The sequence below is a fragment of the Pristiophorus japonicus genome, chromosome 3 (genome assembly GCF_044704955.1).
Source record: "Pristiophorus japonicus isolate sPriJap1 chromosome 3, sPriJap1.hap1, whole genome shotgun sequence".
Taxonomy (NCBI): Eukaryota; Metazoa; Chordata; class Chondrichthyes; family Pristiophoridae; genus Pristiophorus; species Pristiophorus japonicus.
In genome coordinates, this window is record NC_091979.1 from 29,531,406 (window position 1) to 29,551,028 (window position 19,623).

The 19,623-nt window shown below is 44.9% G+C and overlaps 1 protein-coding gene across 1 annotated transcript in view; it reads left to right on the forward strand.

The window, feature by feature from the left end:
* The window catches only part of LOC139253699 (contactin-associated protein-like 5), a 1,150,822-nt gene that overhangs the window by 1,000,487 nt on the left and 130,712 nt on the right, over positions 1–19,623 (forward strand). Inside the window, exon 20 of the mRNA XM_070873518.1 lies at positions 17,702–17,835. Within this exon, the coding sequence (XP_070729619.1) occupies positions 17,702–17,835 (134 nt within the window). The remainder of the gene's footprint in view (positions 1–17,701; positions 17,836–19,623) is intronic.

Sequence of the window (19,623 nt, forward strand, 5' to 3'; positions counted from 1 at the left end):
GAGGAGTGCAGAGATCTTGGAGGTTTGTAGGGCTGTAGGAAGTTACAGAGATAGGCAGGGGCGAAGCCATGGAGGGATTTGAACACCAGGATGAGAATTTTAAAATTGAGGCATTGCTAGACCGGGAGGTAATGAAGGTCAGCGAACACAGGGGTGATGTATGAATGGTACATGATGCGAGTTAGGATACTGGCAGCAGAGTTTTAGATGATCTCAAGTTGACAAAACACGCAAACATTCAGAGTCATAGAATCATTGAATAATGATACAGCACAGAAAGAGGCCATCTGGACATTTGATAGAACTATCCAATTAATCGCACTCAAACCTAATCTTTCTCCATAGCCCTGCAAATTTTTATTTCAGTGATTTATCCAATTCCCTTTTGAAAGTTGCTATTGAACCTGCTTCCACCGCCCTTTCAGGCAGCGCATTCCAGATCACAACTCGCTGTGTAAAAAAAGGTTCATATCGTCTCCGGTTCTTTTGCCAATCGCCTTAAATCTGTGTCCTCTGGTCACTGACCCTTCTGTCACTGCAAACAGTTTCCCTTTATTCACTCTATCAAAACCCTTCATGATTTGGAATACCTCTATGAAATCTCTTAAACTTCTATGCTTTAAGGAGAACAGCTCCAGCTTCTCCAGTCTCTCCACACAACAGAAGTCAACCACATTCCCTGAAGGACATTAGTGAACCAGTTGGGTTTTTACAAGAAGCCAATAGTTTACATAAGAACATAAGAAATAAGAGCAGGAGTAAGCCATATGGTCCCTCGAGCCTGCTCCGCCATTCAGTAAGATCATGGCTGATCTTCTACCTCAACTCCACTTTCCCTTGATTCCCGAAATATCCAAAATTCTATCAATCTCTTTCTTGAATATACTCAACGACTGAGCTTCCACAGCCCTCTGAGGTAGAGAATTCCAACCATCTGAGTAAAGAAATTTCTCCTCATCTCAATCCTAAATGGCCAAACTTTTATTCTAAGCTTTCATGGCCATTTTGTCTGGTGGTTATCATTGAATTCCGAGTGGAACGCTTGCTTTGAGAGTCTTGTGTCTGGCATGTGAACAATGTGGCCTGTCCAGCAGAGCTGATCAAGTGTGGTCAGTGCTTCAATACTGGGGATGTTGGCCAGGTCGAGGACGCTAATGTTGGTGCGTCTGTCCTCCCAGGGGATTTGTCGGATCTTGTGGAGACATCATTGGTGGTATTTCTCCAGCGACTTGAGGTGTCCACTGTACATGGTCCATGTCTCTGAGCCATACAGGAGGCCAGGGTATTACTATAGCCCTGTCGACCATGAGCTTGGTGGTAGATTTGAGGGCCTGGTTTTCACGGCAAACGAGCCAAAGGTGGGCAGAGGAAAAGGTACAAGGATACTCTCAAAGACTCCCAGATAAAGTGCAACATCCCCACCGACACTTGGGAGTCCCTGGCCAAAGACTGCCTGAAGTAGAGTAAGTGCATCCGGGAGGGCGCTGAGCACCTTGAGTCTCATCGCCGAGAGCATGCAGAAACCAAGCGCAAGCAGCGAAAAGAGCGTGCGGCAAATCTGTCCCACCCTCCCTTACCCTCAACGACTATCTTTCCCACCTGTGACAGAGACTGTGGCTCTCGTATTGTACTGTTCAGCCACCTAAGATCTCATTTTAATAATGGATGCAAATCTTCCTCGATTCCGAGGGACTGCCTATGATGATCATTGAATTCCATTTCAGAACAAGCATAGTGGGATTCTGAATTGGTGATCTCTGGGATGCGACTCCTATACCATAACCTCAACACCTCTGTACCCGAATCACCATCCAGTGCCTTACACTGGAAAGTGTGGGGGTGCACAGAATCAGACTGGGCTCTGGTCACTTCCTCAGAGGAATAATAGGCTGAGGTTCACACCTTAATAATGTATCGCTTGGGCAAGGTACCAGAGGGTTGGAACTGCACTGCAGGGCTGGATTGCACTGGAAGGCTGGATCTGTACCAGAGGGTTGGATTGGTCTGGAGAACAGAACTCTACCAGAGGGCACCAAGTCTGGCACCAAACTTATGGTCTGCAGGGTTGTAGTGATACCTGCCCTCCTGTATGGCTCAGAGACGTGGACCAATGACAGAAGACACCTCAAATCACTGGAGAAATACCGCCAATGATGTCTCCGCAAGATCCTGCAAATCCCCGGGAGGATAGACACACCAACGTCAGTGTTCTCGATCAGGACAACATCCCCAGCATCGAAGCACTGACCACACTCGACCAGCTCCATTGGGCGGACCACATTGTTCGCATGCCCGACACAAGACTCCCAAAGCATGCGCTCTACTCGGAACTCCTACACGGCAGGACTCCCCCTTTAACCAGGAGGCACTTGATTATTGTTTCTACAAAAATAGTTGTAGAGCTGTTGCATTGTGAGTGGCTCAGCCAGTCACATGATGTTCACAATAAAACTCCAGTCGGTTATGTCTGGGTAATCCGCGATGAGGTATGCAGTTATAAGCCTGGTGGATGAGCTGGTAATGAGCAATGTGATTTTGAAACCTTTGTTAATAAAACAACTCCTACACTGGCAGGCGATCCCCACGTGGACAGAGGCTACGTTTCAAGGACACCCTCAAAGCCTCCTTGAAAAAGTGCAACATCCCCACCAACACCCGTGAGTCCCTGGCCAAAGACCACCCTAAGTGCTGAGCACCTCGAGTCTTGTTGCCGAGAGCATGCAGAAAGCAAGCGCAGGCAGCAGAAGGAACGTGCGGCAAACCAGTCTCCCCACCCACCCTTTCCTTCAACCACTGTCTTCCCACCTGTGACAGAGACTGTAATTCCCGTATTAGACTGTACAGTCATCTGGGAATTCACTTTCAGAGTGGAAGCAAGTCTTCCTTGACTTCGAGGAACTGCCTATGATGACTAGAGGGTGGGACCTGTACCAGAGGGCTGGATTGCTCCAGAGAACAGAACTGTACCAGAGGGCTAGAATTGTACCAGAGGGCTGGAACTGTACCTGAGGATTAGGGCTGTACCAGAGGGCTGGAACTGTACCAGAGGCCAGGGACTGTACCAGAGGGCTGGAACTGTACCAGAGGGCTGGAATTGTACCAGAGGGCTGGAATTGTACCAGAGGGCAGGAACTGTACCAGAGGGCTGGAACTGTACTCGAGAGCAGGGATTGTACCAGAGGGTTGGAACTGTACCCAAGGGCTGGAACTGTACCCAAGGGCTGGAACTGTACCAGAGGGCTGGAACTGTACCCGAGGGCTGGAACTGTACCCGAGGGCTGGAACTGTACCCGAGGGCTGGAACTGTACCAGAGGGCTGGAACTGTACCAGAGGGTTGGAACTGTACCCGAGGGCTGGAACTGTACTCGAGGGCTGGAACTGTACCCGAGGGCTGGAACTGTACCCGAGGGCTGGAACTGTACCCGAGGGCTGGAACTGTACCCGAGGGCTGGAATTGTGCACAGAAGAGTCAATACACTCAGGAGAAAACGTGAGAAAATTGGAGTAAGCAGTTTTTTCATATTCAAATGAAAGGACCCGGAGCTAAATTCACTCGTGACAGGCAAAAATTCAGTTAGAAGCTTTTGCAAGAGTACTCAGGCTTGCAAACTGAAATGAGGGTTGGGACAGGGAATAAACATGACAGATGACAACTGAACATTTTCCCCACAGCATCGGCATACCATATGGTGCGGCCCGTAGTGACAGAAAAGTAATGTTCAGTGAAATTAATGATGTGCAGGGAGTATGTCGAGGATGCTGTACCTTTCACAAAAGGTTTCTGGCAACGCAACTACAATTACATAAAGCACTAAGCTAGGAGAGCAATGACTCTGTTGAAAACGACTTGTGTTTGTAAAGTGTCTGATCACATCTCCCAGATACATCTCACCGTGCTCCACAAACACCGTGCATTACTTACTTCGAAGTGGAGGCAATGGCAACAACTACTTCACGTAGAAGATCTGACGAACAACAAGGACATGAATAACGAGGCAATCCAGTTCTTTTGGTGCTGCTCCGGATACTTGCAGAACTCCTTGCTCCTCTTCAAACAACCTCTTGAGATTTTTAACTAAACTATTTTCTAGTTAGATTGTGGTACAATCAGTTCCTCAGTAAATTACTAAAAAATTAATTCAAAACTTTTAAAAACGCACCTACAACAAAAACTTGTATTTATATAGTGCCTTTAATGTAGTGAAACGCTCCAAGGTGCTTCTCAGGAGTGTTACGCCATAGAAATTTGGCACCGAGCCACATAAGTAGAAATTAGCGCAGGTGACCAAAAGCTTGGTCAATGAGGTATGTTTTAAGGATGCCTTGTAGGAGGAAAGAGAGGTAGAGAGGCGGAGAGGTTTAGGCAGGGAGTTCCAGAGCTTGGGGCCTAGGCGACAGAAGGCATGGCCACCAACAGTTGAGCGATTATAATCAGGGATGCTCAGGAGGGCAGAATTAGAGGAGCGCAGACATCTTGGGGGAGTGGGGTGGCTACCTAGCAGTGTTTTTGCACCCAAATGATTCAGCTTAACTTCTGGAGCCTCCTCGAAGGCCTCAAACAAGCGCAATGAGCAGAAACTCGCCATGGCGATTAATTTATCCTGGGGACGTGGCCAGTTTTGTGGGAAAGGCATGCTTCCAGCACGACGTTTTGAAAACTAGCGTGAAAAGATCGCGGAAACCCAAGTTGCGCTGAACGCAATTTACGCTTAAAACTGCGCGAACCTTTGCACCGATTACACCGACATCGGGGGAATTGTGATGAAAAAACCCAGCTCATTCGAGCGGAAACTCCAGGCCAACGTGTTAGGTATCAAGAGCATCCTCAGACCTCTTCTAACAGAGATGCATCAATGTTACCTTCAGTTCTGTCTGGCCTCGCTATCTCTGCTTTACTCCTGAAGGGGTTGAGTCATGTTGCGATGCAATGCCACTGCGTGACAACCAATCCCTGCTGCTTAATCCAAGTGGCCATTCATTAACCACCAGCTGAGGTAGTAAGGGTTAGCGACTATTAGAACATGGCAACATGTTAGCTAACGCCATTCCTGTCCTCGCCCAGTGTCCACTCGCTCACAAGTACACGTACACACACACACACACGTACACACGTACATATTGCCTATACATATACACACACACGTACACACGCCTATACACACACACACATGTACACACACCTATACACACACGCAGTGTATAAAATGATGAGGGGTCGAGATAGAGTAGACAGGAAGGGCCTGTTTCCCTTAGCACAGGGGTCAATAACCAGGGGGCATAGATTTAAAGTAGTTGGTAGAAGGATTAGAGGGGAGATGAGGAAACATTTCTTCCCCCAGAGGGAACTCACTGCCTGAAAGGGTGGTAGCGGCAGAAACCCTCATCACATTTAAAAGATACTTGGAAGTGCACTTAAAGAGCCGTAACCTGCAGGGCTGCAGACATAGTGCTGGAAGGTGGGATTAGGCTGGGGAGCTCTTTTTCGACTGGCACGGACACGAGTCATAATATTTCTGTGATTCTACATACATGCACACATACACATACACACACCTTCACTCTCATTCCAGCATAGATAAGTAGACAATGATCAAGAAAAATAAATCAGCTGATTCTACCCCCTCGCTAGCCCATTGGACATTAAGCCCAATAATATTGCTGCAGCTATCAATCACCCTGGTTGCGACCAGTTTACTGAGCACAGCTCAGGCAGTGAACCTGGGGTTTTCCTGTTTCTTTGAGGCTCAGTATCTCACGGTACAGTAAGGGTTTGTTGAGAGATGTGATGTTTACTGGGGAACGGGGTGGTTGTATAATATATTTGTACATCGGTTCATGGAACTGTAAGGAATGAGAGTGACTCCTGCACTCCTCATGATCCTCATTCCACCCATGTGCCACGGGGGAGGTGCTGAGTGGAGACTGGGCTTCTGCTCGACGGAGAGAGGTAAATACCGAAATGTGAATCCTGCATCCTCTTCTCACGTACTTCTCAATGTCTGAGACACCAGCACTCCCGTGCTCTCTTTTATATTGCACAGTTCTCTCTCGCTCTCATCAGCTTTTTTGATTCTGCCAAGATGCCTGGACTCCTTAATTTATGTGGAATAAAAACAGGAAATGCTGGAAATCTCAGCAGGTCAAGCAGCTGTGTGGATAGGAAGCAGAGTTAAAGAAGCTGGACTCAACTTTGAGTTCAACAATTTTAGAGTGTAACCGCTGCCAATCTTTGTCTCCCCCACCCCCCCCCCCCCCCCCACCCCGCCAACGCCCAGAGCCTATTTCTGTCTTTCTTTTTTTCTCCTTGTCTCTAATCGCAGTCGGTCATTATCCCGCCATTCACACCCTATCTTGACTAACTCCTGGCATTACCACTTGAATTTGGGCCATCATCCCTTTTGACTCTCTAATCTCTCCTGTCTTCCACCCTATCACAAACCTTCCTTTTTATTCATTCTTCCCCTCCCCCTTTCTGTGCTTGTTAATAATGCGTTCTTTCCGAACAGTTCTGACAAAGGTTAACTCGGTTTCTCTCTCCACAGATGCTGCCTGACCCGCTGAGATTTCCAGCATTTTCTGTTTTTATTCCAGATTCCAGCATCTGCAGTATTTTGCTTTATTAATTTATGTGGTCGTCATGTGCTGTCGTTTCCCAAATTGCCACGGGCATTCGGAAAAGCGCATCTAGAAATCATCCCTCATGAGTAAGAATAAGCATTTCGCTCTGAAATGTTTAATTTTTTTTATTAATGGATTTCTTATGTTATAGATGAAACCAATTCATTTGATTGATCAGTTTAGTAGTTTACTAGTGCTGTATTGAGAGAGCACTGCATTGTTAGAGGTGCCGTCTTTCAGATGAGACGTTAAACCAAGGCCCCGTCTGCTCTCTCAGGTGGATGTAAAAGATCCCATGGCACTATTTCGAAGAAGAGCAGGGGGGTTCACCCCAGTGTCCTGGCCAATATTTGTCCCTCAAACAACATCACTAAAACAGATGACCTGGTCATTACCTGAAAGATTTAGGATTGTAAATCTTTGCAATTCTCTACCCCAGAGAGCTGTGGATGCTCAGTCATTGAGTATATTCAAGACAGAGTTTGATAAATTTTGGGGAACGAAGGGAATTAAGGGATATGGGGATTGTGTGAGAAGGTAGAGTTAAGGTAGAAGATCTTGTTGAATGGCAGAGCAGTCTCGAAGGGCCAAATAGCCTACACCAGCTCCTATTTCTTATGTTCTTATGTTCGTATCTCATTGCTGTTTGTGGGAGCTTGCTGTGTGTAAATTGGCTGCCGTGTTTCCTACATTGCAGCAGTGACTACACTCCAAATGTACTTTATTGGTCGTGAAGCACTTTCGGACATCCTGAGGACATGATAAGTCTTATATAAATGTAAGGTTTTTCTTTCACTTGGCTGTGTAGCTTGTGACTCCAGTGCTTGTGGTGTTTTTGCAATGCCATCAAAGAAGGTGTCTTAGGGTGCAGTCATACTGTAGTTATTGATTTCTTAATAGCAGCTATAGTATCAGTTTGTAGTCAATAGAATTTATGGCATCTGGCTGCAATTCAAACTATTGGGTCTCAGAGAGAACATATTTTACTTCAATCTGTTAAATTTGAAATGTTTTCAGAGCAGAGGTAGAGTTGGTCACAGTAATCCCTGGGTAAGTTTACAGAGTGTCCATGGGATTCTAATCTTTACTCCGGGTGACATGTATCAAACCCAAACAGTATGAGACAACAACGACTGCAGCAAAATACTGCAGATGCTGGAAATCTGAAATAAGAACAGAAAATGCTGGAAACGCTCAGCAGGTCAGGCAGCATCTGTGGAGAGAGAAACCGAGTTAACGTTTCAGGTCATTGGACATTGTGTCAGAACTGGAAAAAGGTAGCGATGTAACAGTTTTTAAGCAAGGGCAGAGGCAGGGAAAGAGGCAGAGGGGAAACATAGAAACATAGAAACATACAAAATAGATGCAGGAGTAGGTCATTTGGCCCTTCGAACCTGCACCACCATTCAATATGATCATGGCTGATCATGTAACTTTAGTACCCCATTCCTGCTTCCCCTCCATACCCCTTGATCCCTATAGCCATAAGGGCCACATCTAACTCCCTTTTGACTATATCTAATGAACTGGCCTCAACAAAAGGAAGGGTTTGTGATGGGGGGTGGGGGGGGAAAGGCAGGAGATATTAAATGACAAATAGGATGATTGTGCGAGGAAAAAGGGGGTCTTAGTGGGACAACAACCACATTGCATTTATATAGTGCCTTTAACATAGTAAAACATCTCAAGACGCTTCACAGGAACCTAATCAGACAAAAGTTGACACAGAGCCAAGAAAGGAGACATTAGGCCAAGTGACGAAAAGCTTGATCAAAAGGCTCTAATATATGCACCCATGAGTCTGCTCACAGGTTTGTAGAGCTGTTGCATTGTGAGTGGCTTAGCCAGTCACATGATGTTCACAAGACTCAATAAAACCCCAGTCAGTTGGCTCTAGGCCATCCATGATGAGGTATGCAGTTGTGAACCCAGTGGATGAACTGGTAATGTGTAGTATGATTGTTAAACCTTTGATAATAAACTGACTAGTTTTAAAAAGGAGGCAGACAAAAAGCAGGAAACTATAGAACCAGTTAGCCTAAAATCCGTGGTTGGGAAAATGTTGGAGTTCATTATTAAACAAGCAGTAGCAGGACATTTGGAAAAGCATAATTTGATCAGGCAGAGTCAGTATGGATTTATGAAGAGGAAGTCATGTTTGACAAATTTGCTGGAATTCTTTGAGGATGTAACGAACAGAGTGGATAAAGGGGAACCAGTGGATGTGGTGTATTTGGATTTCCAGAAGGCATTTGACACGGTGCCACATAAAAGGTTACTGCACAAGATAAAAGTTCACAGGGTTGGGAGTAATATATTAGCATGGATAGAGGATTTGCTAACTAACAGAAAACAGAGAGTCAGGATAAATGGTTCATTCTCTGGTTGGCAATCAGTAACTAGTGGGGTGCTGCAGGGATCAGTGCTGGGACCCCAACTATTTATAATCTATATCAATGACTTGGAAGAAGGGATTGAGTGTAACGTAGCCAAGTTTACTGATGATACAAAGATGGTAGGAAAAGCAATGTGTGAAGAGGACACAAAAAATCTGCAAAAGGAAATAGACAGGCTAAGTGAGTGGGCAAAAAATTTGGCAGATGGAGTAAAATGTTGGAAAGTGTGAGGTCATGCGCTTTGGCAGAAAAAATCAAAGAGCAAGTTATTATTTAAATGGAGAAAGATTGCAAAGTGCTGCAGTACAGCGGGACCTCGGGGTACTTGTGCATGAAATGCAAAAGGATAGTATGCAGGTACAGCAAGTGATCAGGAAGGCCAATGGAATCTTGGCCTTTATTGCAAAGGAGATGGAGTATAAAAGCAGGGAAGTCTTGCTACAGTTATACAGGGTATTGGTGAGGCTACACCTGGAATACTGCATGCAGTTTTGGTTTCCATATTTACAAAAGGATATACTTGCTTTGGAGTCAGTTCGAGGAAGGTTCACTAGGTTGATTCCAGAGATGAGGGGGTTGACATATAAGGAAAGGTTGAGTAGGTTGGGCCTCTACTCATTGGAATTCAGAAGAATGAGAGGTGATCTTATCGAAACATATAAGATTATGAGGGGGCTGGAAATATGGATGCAGAGAGGATGTTTCTACTGAGAGGGGAGACTAGAACTAGAGGGCATGATCTTAGAATAGGTGGCCGCCCATTTAAAACTGAAATGAGAAATTTCTTCTCTGAGGGTTGTGGATCTGTGGAATTCGCTGCCTCAGAGAGCTGTGGAAGCTGGGTCATTGAATAAATTTAAAACAGAAATAGACAATTTCTTAAACGATAAGGGAATAAGGGATTATAGGGAGTGGGCAGGGAAGTGGACCTGCGTCCATGATTGGATCAGCCATGATTGTATTAAATGGCGGAGCAGGCTCAAGAGGCCATAGGGCGCACTCCTGCTCTTATTTCTTATTTTCTTATGTTTTTATATTAATAGCAATGTGTTGCTATGAATTCTTAAGCAAAGAATCCATAAAGCAAATGCATTACAGAGGTATGCATTAAGGAGCATCTTAAAGATGGAGAGAGAGGTCGAGAGGTTTAATGAGGGAATTCCAGTGCTTAGAGCCAAGGCAGTTGAAGGCACGGCCTCAAATGGTGGTGCAAAGGATGTGAGGGATGCACAAGAGGCCAGATTTGGAGGAACACAGAGTTTTGGAGGGTTGATGAGCTGGAGGAGGTTACAGAGATAGGGAGGGGCGAGGCCCTGAAGTCGGCTTGGAACCCATTCCAGAGTTATAATGTCACTTATCCGTCACTGCAAGGTGTAACACTTTTGAAGTGACACTATATAACTGCAGCATTAAAATCTGGGTTTGTGTGACATTGCCATTGTACCTTTAATAAACAGCAGTAGTTATCATATTCCAAAATGTAATGGTTCACTGTTATGCAAGCAAAGCACTCGGGTTTATTTCTAGAGTGATGGAATTGAAAGCAGGGAAGTTATTTTAAATTATATCGCACCTTGGTTAGAACACCTTAGAGTATTAAGTACAGTTCTCGTCTGCATATTTCATAAAGGTATAGAGGCGCTGGAGAAAGTTAAAAAAAAACATGACAACCAGAACTGAGAGATTATAACTATCAAGAAATATTGACCAGGCTGGGACTCTATTCTCTGGTAACGCGAAGGCGGAGGGTGACCTGATAGAGGTCTTTAAAATTATGAAGGGGGTTGATAGTGTAGATGTGGAGAAGATGTTTTCGCCTGTAGGGAGACGAGAACTAAGGGCCATAAATATAAGATAGTCACAAATAAATCCAATAATGAGTTCAGGAGGAACTTCTTTACCCAGAGAGTGGTTAGAATGTGGAACTCGCTAACACAGGGAGTAGTTGAGGCAAATAGCATTGATGCTGACATGTATGTACTTTTGCGATCACTAGCCACCAGATGGTGTCACTGTTGGAGGCCATTGGGCTGCATGCACGGGTGTGCAGCCCAAGTATAAAAGGCCAGCCATTTTGTATATTAGGCACTTTGTGCCTTAATTAAGCAGAGCGAAGGTCATACCTCTTGGAGTTAAACAGTACTCAGTCTAACAGTTATTGCATACACAACAGATGCATTTAAGGGGAAGCTGGAGCAGTACATGTGAGAGAAAAGAAGGTTATGCTGGGGTCAAATGGAGTAGGGTGGGAGAAGGCTCATGTGGAGCATAAACACCAGGCATGGACAAGTCGGGTCAAATGGACAGTTTCTGTGCTAGAATTACATAGAAATTACATCGTGAGCTATTGGTGCCAACTATCCCTTCAGGGTGGAAGTTGCTGAACCGAAGCCATGAACTCCCCCACAATTAGGAAGAGAAAATTAAGGGCAAGAGACTCGAGCTGCGAAAGCACAACCTTCAATGTCCAATCATAGACCAGCGTTGAAAGCGGCCTGGGAGCTTATTTTATAAATTGAAAGAAAGAAAGACTTGGGGCTGAAATTGCACCCCCCGCCCGAAACGGGGCACACGCACCCCATTTCAATGATTTTTACCGCTGTTATGGTTGAGGTTGCCTCTTGAGCAAAATTACGCTCTTTATTGTTTTTTTAAAATTCAGATCCAGAAGCCGCTGTTAATGGGGGCGGTAACCACATGAGAGGGGTGGATACGCAGTGGGGGCAAAACCTGAGGGGCGGAGGTTGGGGGGGTGCGGAGTGACTACCGCGATGACGTCATCACGGTGCACTCGTCAACACGACTCTCTCCTTCACTTAAAGGGGAGAGCCTTTGCGATGTTAAAACTTTGTCCCACTGGACCACCAGGGAGGGTTTCGGCTGAGACAGTGGCCTGGCACCCAAGAGGGAGTGCCAGGCTGCCTGTTGGCGGCCCAGCCAGACCCGGGGGCATAATTGCCATGCCGACATGCCAGTCGACCGACAGCGGCAGTACATCCTCCCCTTTAAGGGAAGCCGCACTGCCGTTGCACAAGGCCACAGCCTCAATGGACGACAGGGAAAAAACAGGTTTCATCACCACCAGGCGGTCTGAAGATTTTCAGAGGGGAATGTCGCCATTGGGGGGTGAGGGAGGTAGATCGGTGGTGCGCACGGTGATGACACACTTAACATAAATCGGCAGCAGCGGAGAGGTGTGGGGGGGATCGGGGCACCGCCGAGAAACCCTAGAAGGGCACTTGGGCTATCAGCGGCCATTCCACCTGCAGAGTGGCCGCCAATTTGCGGTGGTCATAGGCCTTAAGGAGACGGACAATTTTGGCCCCTTGGATTTCTATAGCGCCTTTCATGACCACCGGACATTCAAATGTGCTTTACAGCCAATGTAATATTATTTTTTAGAAATATGGTCACTGTTGTGATGTAGGAAACATGGTAGCCGATTTGCACACAGCAAGCTCCCAAAAACAGCAATGTGATAATGACCAGATAATCTGTTTTTGTTATGTTGATGGAGGGATAAATATTGGCCAGTGTACCAGGGATAACTCCCCACCTGAGAGGGCAGACGAGGCCTCGGTTTAACGTCCCATCCAAAAGACGGCACCTCCGACAGTGCAGCATTCCCTCAGCTGCATTGAAGTGTCAGCCTAAATTGTTCTGCTAAAGTCTCTGGAGTGGGACCTGAAAGCACAATATTCTGATCCAGAGGCGAGAGTGCTACCCACTGAACCACAGCTGACACAACTAGAAAACTAGATCAAGAGACAAAGCAACGTTTAAGTGACTACAAGACAAGGCCAAGTAAATTGAGGTCATCATCATCATAGGCAGTCCCTTGAAATCGAGGAAGACTTGCTTCCAGTCTAAAAGTGAGTTCTCAGGTGACTGTACTGTCCAATACGGGAATTACAGTCCCTGTCACAGATGGGACAGACAGTGGTTGAAGGAAAGGGTGGGTGGGACTGGTTTGCCACACGCTCCTTCCGGTGCCTGTGCTTGCTTCCTGCACACTCTCGGCGACGAGACTCGAAGTGCTCAGCACCCTCCTGGATGCTCTTCCTCCACTTAGGGCAGTGTTTGGCCAGGGACTCCCAGTTGCAGGTGCCGATGTTGCATTTTATCAAGGAGGCTTTGAGGGTGACCTTGAAACATTTCCTCTGCCCACCTGGGGCTCGCTTGCCACGTGGGAGTTCCAAGTCGAGCGCTTGTTTTGGGAGTCTCGTGTCTGGCATGCGAACAATGTGGTCCACCCATCGGAGCTGGTCGAGTGTGGTCAGTGCTTCAATGCTGGGGATGTTGGCCTGATCGAGAACACTGACATTGGTGCGTCTGTCCTCCCAGGGGATTTGCAGGATCTTGCAGAGACATCGTTGGTGGTATTTCTCCTGTGATACTATGTTGATGCGAAGCTTGGAGTTTTATCAGTCTGGAGAATGTAGGACAGAGGGAAGACTGAGCGATGTGAGGATTATTTTCAGGATCCAGGGAAAGAATGAGTTACAGATGGAGACAGTGCAGTGAGTGTTGGGATGCAGGGAGATGGAAGAGCAAAGGTTAATGCATGAAATACATTGTCGGGAAAGCAAAATTAATATAATGATATTCTGCTATCAGGCAGATTTCATTAATTTGTCTTCCCCCTAAACATACATTGGCATCCTTCCAAAAACCTGCCTGCTCATTGCTCTGAACCGTTCTTTGCATTCTGACTATAGCTCTGTCATAATTGATGTATCGTCTGAATGATTCAAGAATGAATTTCTAAATTTTCACAAAGCATAAGTGGATTTCCTCCCATCTTCCTTTAGATTCCTTGTGGAACATGGGCCCACTTGAATCCTTGTGTGCACTGGACCATGTAGCTGTAAACCCATTTTAATTTAAACGCCAGCTTTTCAGCCTCAATAGCTTATAAACAACGCTTGGGATCCTCACTGCGAGCCAATGCATAACCTGGAGACATATTTTTAAATGTTCGCAGGATGTGGGCGACAAGGCAGTAATTATTGTCCATCTCTAGTTGCCCTGCAGTCATTAAGAGTCAAGCATATTGTGAAGGAATAGAATCGCACATAGACCAGCTAGGAATTAACTAATTGTTTTTTTTAATGAAAATTGAGCTGCTTTCACAGTTATTTTCTAGTGGTAGCCCACAAATTGTCCAATTTATTCAATTTTCCCACCTTACCATAATCACCACAACAACAACTTGCATTTATATAGCACCTTTAACATCATAAAACATCCCAAAGCGCTTCACGGGAGTGTAATCAAACAAATAAACCGACACCGAGCCCTATAAAGAGATATTAGAAGAGGTGACCAGAAGCTTGCTCAAAGACGTAGTGTATAGTGTATCACCAGGCTATTGTATCTTACTCTCTGTTGCCTAGGCCCTAAAGCTCTGGAATTCCCTCCCTAAACCGCTCCGTCTCTCTTTTCTCCTTTATGATGCTCCTTAAAACCTACCTCTTTGACCAAGCTTTTAGTCGCCTGCCTTAATTTCTCCTTGTGTGGCTCGGTGTCAAATTCTGTTTGATAAGCACCTTTGGGCTGTTTTACTATGATAAGGGCACTATATAAGTACAAGTTGTTGTTGTAACATCTAATTTGTTACCTTGATAAGATAAAGATTTCCTTCGGTTTCAAAAAAGGTTTCCTTTCATTCGACACTCGATTAATTTGGAACTTTGCATATTGATGAATTGTTGCTAACTCAGTCCTGACTAATGTTACATAAATTTTGCACATTTACAAATATGCATAAACATTTTTAAAAAGGCATATTTTCTTACATGTTTTTTCTCTTCCTGAAGTTTTAACACAATACATTTTTCCCGCTAGTGAATCATTGGTCTCCACATCGTTATCAAAGCACACTGTGATCTGTTGGTAGGCAGTGCACAAGGGAAGCTCAAGGCTGACTTTCCCTCTCACGTTCCTCTATAACCCTTCAACCCCCAGTTAATGTCTGCCTCCAGCACTTAGCCGAGATAGTGAAGTCACTTTTAGGTGGCATGGCAGTTATGAATCCTGCAGCCTACCAAACCATGCTAAGATATGTTGTAGGTATCACTCTGTAATGTATGCTCACAGGTTTGTGGAGCTGTTGCTCTGAAGGGGCTGCTCCTCAAATTCTGGTTGTACTTCAGTCGCACACTCCTGATCTTTGGGCACCCTGTGAGGAGGGGAGCGGGCAGGTCGGAAGGCCTCCTCGTAGGACTGCTACTGGGCATGGCCAAGGGAGCCATTAGCCGGTTCAGGCAGCGGGCGGTCGAGGGGGTCATTCAGCCCGACTGCCTGCCTCTCTTCCGCGGTTACATCCGAGCCAGGGCGTCCCTGGAGATAGAGCACAGGTGTCCACCGGTAAACTCGCGGCCTTCCGTGAGAGGTGGGAGCCTGAGGGACTGGAGTGCATCATCACCCCTGGCACCCAAATTTTAATTTGATCCTAATGTCTAAAGTTTAATTTGTTTAAGTTGTCAGTTTTAGTGCCCCCCCCCACTTTTAGCCAGGGGACACTTGTATAATGTATGTTGCTAGTCCCCTCAAAAAAAAACAAGGGGGCACTTGAAAGGTTTTTTGAGTGTGCCCCCCCCCCTTAATCAGGGGGCACTTGATTATTAATACAACTAAAATAGTTGTAGAGCTGTTGCATTGTGAGTGGCTTAGCCAGTCACATGATGTTCACAAGACTCAATAAAACCCCAGTCAGTTGGGTGTAGGTCATCCACGATGAGGTATACAGTTGTGAGCCTAGTGGATGAACTGGTAATGTGTTGTGTGATTGTTAAACATTTGTTAATAAACCAACTATTTATGAATAGCAATGTGCTGCTATGAATTCTTAAGCAAAGAACCCATGAAGCAAATACACACTCCATCTGGTATCAGAAGAGAAACTGTAATACCTACTCTTCTAAGACAAGCAAGTTGTGCAATTGGATACTTAGTTCACAGGCGACCTTTGCTCTATCCAACCTGAGATTACTTGATGCTGACACTGAGTGCTCAGTCCCTAGCGTTGATGTTCCTCACCGTGCTGAGGACAAGATCCACTGTATTAAATCAAGGTATTTTTTAAAGTAATTTGAATTATCATTTTGTACATACCTTCTTGAACATCGTCCCTGTGGTATGCTCTTTACAATATCACAACACACTCTTTACTCAAGATGGCTTCAACTCAGCTAAATCAAAAGTCAAGTTAGAAGTTGTCAACAACTTTCTTCTGATCGCTTAATTTTTCATTCCACAAACAAAGCAGTCACGCATTGCTTGGTCCTGAAAGTTTCTGAAATGACAGTGAATAGATAGCTTCTTTAATGCTACAATGTACTCACTTAAGTGATCAAGGGATATGGAGAGAAAGCAAGAATGGGGTACTGAAGTTGCATGATTAGCCATGATCATATTGAATGGTGGTTCAGGCTCGAAGGGCTGAAAGGCCTACTCCTGCACCTATTTTCTATGTTTCTATGTTATACTCATCAGGTAATTGATTTCATATTCTGAAACTATAACTTTCAGCAATTTCCAGGGGCTCAGGTCTGTAGTGCTGTTCTAACTCCGCAAGTGATGTGTCCTTTGGCTTGACGGTAACAAGCACATTTTTCAGGGTACACATCGGGGCCTGCTTCAATGAGGAAAATAGCCCATTTTCTTTCCAACACCACCCGGTTATGGTCTTCATCGTTGGGGACTTCGATGATACTATTCGCAGTGAAAAACATTTCTAGCCACTCAACATATGCTCTGAATTTCTCACGGTCACGTTGAAATTCCTCCAAGCATTAGATTATTCCCATAGGCTTGGCCATCTGGACTCCGGCTGTTCTGCAAACAAAGGACCTCTCTAGTCTCTCTGTTGTTGAGCTGGAATCATCCACCAACAAAAATTTCAGCTAGGGTTTCCAGAAATCCTATCCTCATCGCCAATGTAGTATATTCTTTATGGCATCACAACACACTCTTTACTCAAGATGGCTTCAATTCAGGAACTTGTCAGGTGACATTTATTGTATTTACAGCAATGGCTGCATGACCACAGTAGTCAACTAGGTGGAGCAGTAGTCCACTAAATGGAGCTATATATTATCCATTGCCCATACCATTGAAAACAGGCACTGTGCACCAGAACACAGAATGTCTTGGCATCGCCAGTTGTGCCACAGTGAACAGTCTCCATCTCCCTGCATGCCCAACACATGGCAGGATGGGATGAGCCCGGCCTGGATGGTGAGCTCAAAAGGTCTGATTCATTGATGATAATTCATTGAATATCTTCATAATTAGATCCCATGCATAAGGAAACGAGGTAAGTGGGGAAATTTGAGTCTTCTTAAAAAAAAAATGCTCATTCCCCATTTTAAATCAGTAACATTCCCAATCAACCTAATGAAAAACACATCGACCCTGTCTGAAAATGGATTGGTGGCAATTTGAGAGCAATGGCGAGACTGTCCACACCAGGAGGGCATCCTATCAGTCCATTTAATCACAGCACGTATTATGGAGGGGCGTTAACAGGGGTTTGGTATGATTCATGGCTCTCTTCGCCTCGAGTCCCTGCTATGATTTTCATGGTTTTGCTCTGTCTTGTATAGACTTTTTCTGAAAGCTTGGAGTACTTTACTTTTAGCTTCGTGTCTTATAAATTGAAACCAACCAAATCTTGTTCCAGGGAGCCTCCAGATCCGATACAAGCTGGATAATGACAAAGACACCGATATCTTCAGCATCGATGGCAAAAAGTTGGCAAATGGACAACTCCACAGTGTGAAGATTGATCGGGAAGGGAGAGAGGTCTACATTCAGGTAATGCGCCCACTTGTTCAACAAGCAAGTTCAAAGTGCAAACACAAAAGATGGTTTTAGTTGAAATAGTGAAAGTCACCATGGAATTTGAGAAGAGTAGCAGAGAACATAACATAAGAACACAAGAAATAGGAGCAGGAGTAGGCCTTTTGGCCCCTCGAGCCTGCTCTGCCATTCAATAAGATTATGGCTGATCTGATCATGGACTCAGCTCCACTTCGCTGCCTACTCCCCATAACCCATTACTCCCTTATCGCTCAAAAATCTGTCGATCTCCACCTTAAATATATTCAATGACCCAACCTCCACAGCTCTCTGGGACAGAGAATTCCATAGATTTACAACCCTCAGAGGAAATTCCTCATCTCAGCTTTAAATGGGTGGCCCCTTATTCTGACACTATGCTCCCTAGTTTTAGTTTCCCCTATGAGTGGAAATATCCTCTCTGCATCCACCTTGTTGAGTCCCCTCATTCTTATGTTTCGATAAGATCACCTCTCATTCTTCTGAACTCCAATGAGGCCCAACCTACTCAACCTATTCCCATAAACAACCCCCTCATCTCTGGAATTAACCTAGTGAACCTTCTCTAACAGCCTCCAATACAAGTATTAAATACAGAGACCAAAAATGTACACAGTACTCTCGGTGTGGCCTCAACAATACCCTGTACAATTGTAGCAGGACTTCTCTGCTTTTATACTCCAAACACCCTTGCAATAAGGCCAACATTCCATTTGCCTTCCTGATTACTTGTTCTATCTGCATACTAACACTTTGAGTTTCATGCACAAGGACCCCCAGGTCCCTCTGTACTGCAGCACTTTGCAATTTTTCTCCATTTCAATTATAATTTGCTTTTCTATTATTTCTGCCAAAGTGGATAACCTCACATTTTCTCACATCTGCCAAATTTTTGCCCACTCACTTAGCCTGTCAATATCCCTTTGCAGGTTTGAGGCCTGTTGCTGTCAGTGTGTATGAATCCCTGACCTTCCACTTTACCGCACAGCCAATTAACACTCTAGCATGCTCTGTGACCTCGGAACCATCCTCCTTTCTCATATTCAACATATCGCTCCGTTTAGAATTGAATTACTTTCCAACATGAATCAGAATTTGCTGCCAAAATAAAGGTGAGTTTAATGGCACTCACCAATATTAATGAGTCAATGATCACGCAACTTGTGGCGAGGAAGGGAAACCCGTGAATTGCAAATTGCCACAAGTTGCCAGACCACTCACCACATTTCCCCCTAGGCCTCGTGAAAATGGCAACTCACCCTCAACCACCCGTCAGTTTCAACAAATTGCTGCATTTGCTCATTAATTCTCAATTAATCTCACCACAGAAAGTTAGAGCTTGTACATAACAGTGGAAATACCCTTTTTAAGCAGGAAACACATGTTTCTGTAATGCCACTCAACCTCTCTGGCCCAGAAAGGGAAACATTTAAACTGTGGAGGCTCATTCCTACAGGTAGTAAATTGTTGTTGGAGATTTTTAACATGTTAATTTAAAAAAAAACATTTTTACTTTACCTTTCTAGCTCTTTTTCTCTCTTAAACCAATCTTTATTTTCCTCTCTATTACTCTTTCTGATTTGACTCTAATTTACCCTATTTCCTTCTCTGTCATTCCCTGTTTCTTTCTGTATCCTTAAATCTCATTATATAGGATTACATTACAAAGGATATACTGCAGAGGAAGAGGCCATTTGGTGAATATGTTCCACTCGAATCTCCATAAGTCTTTCCTCATCTAAATTTATCAGCATAACCCTCTAT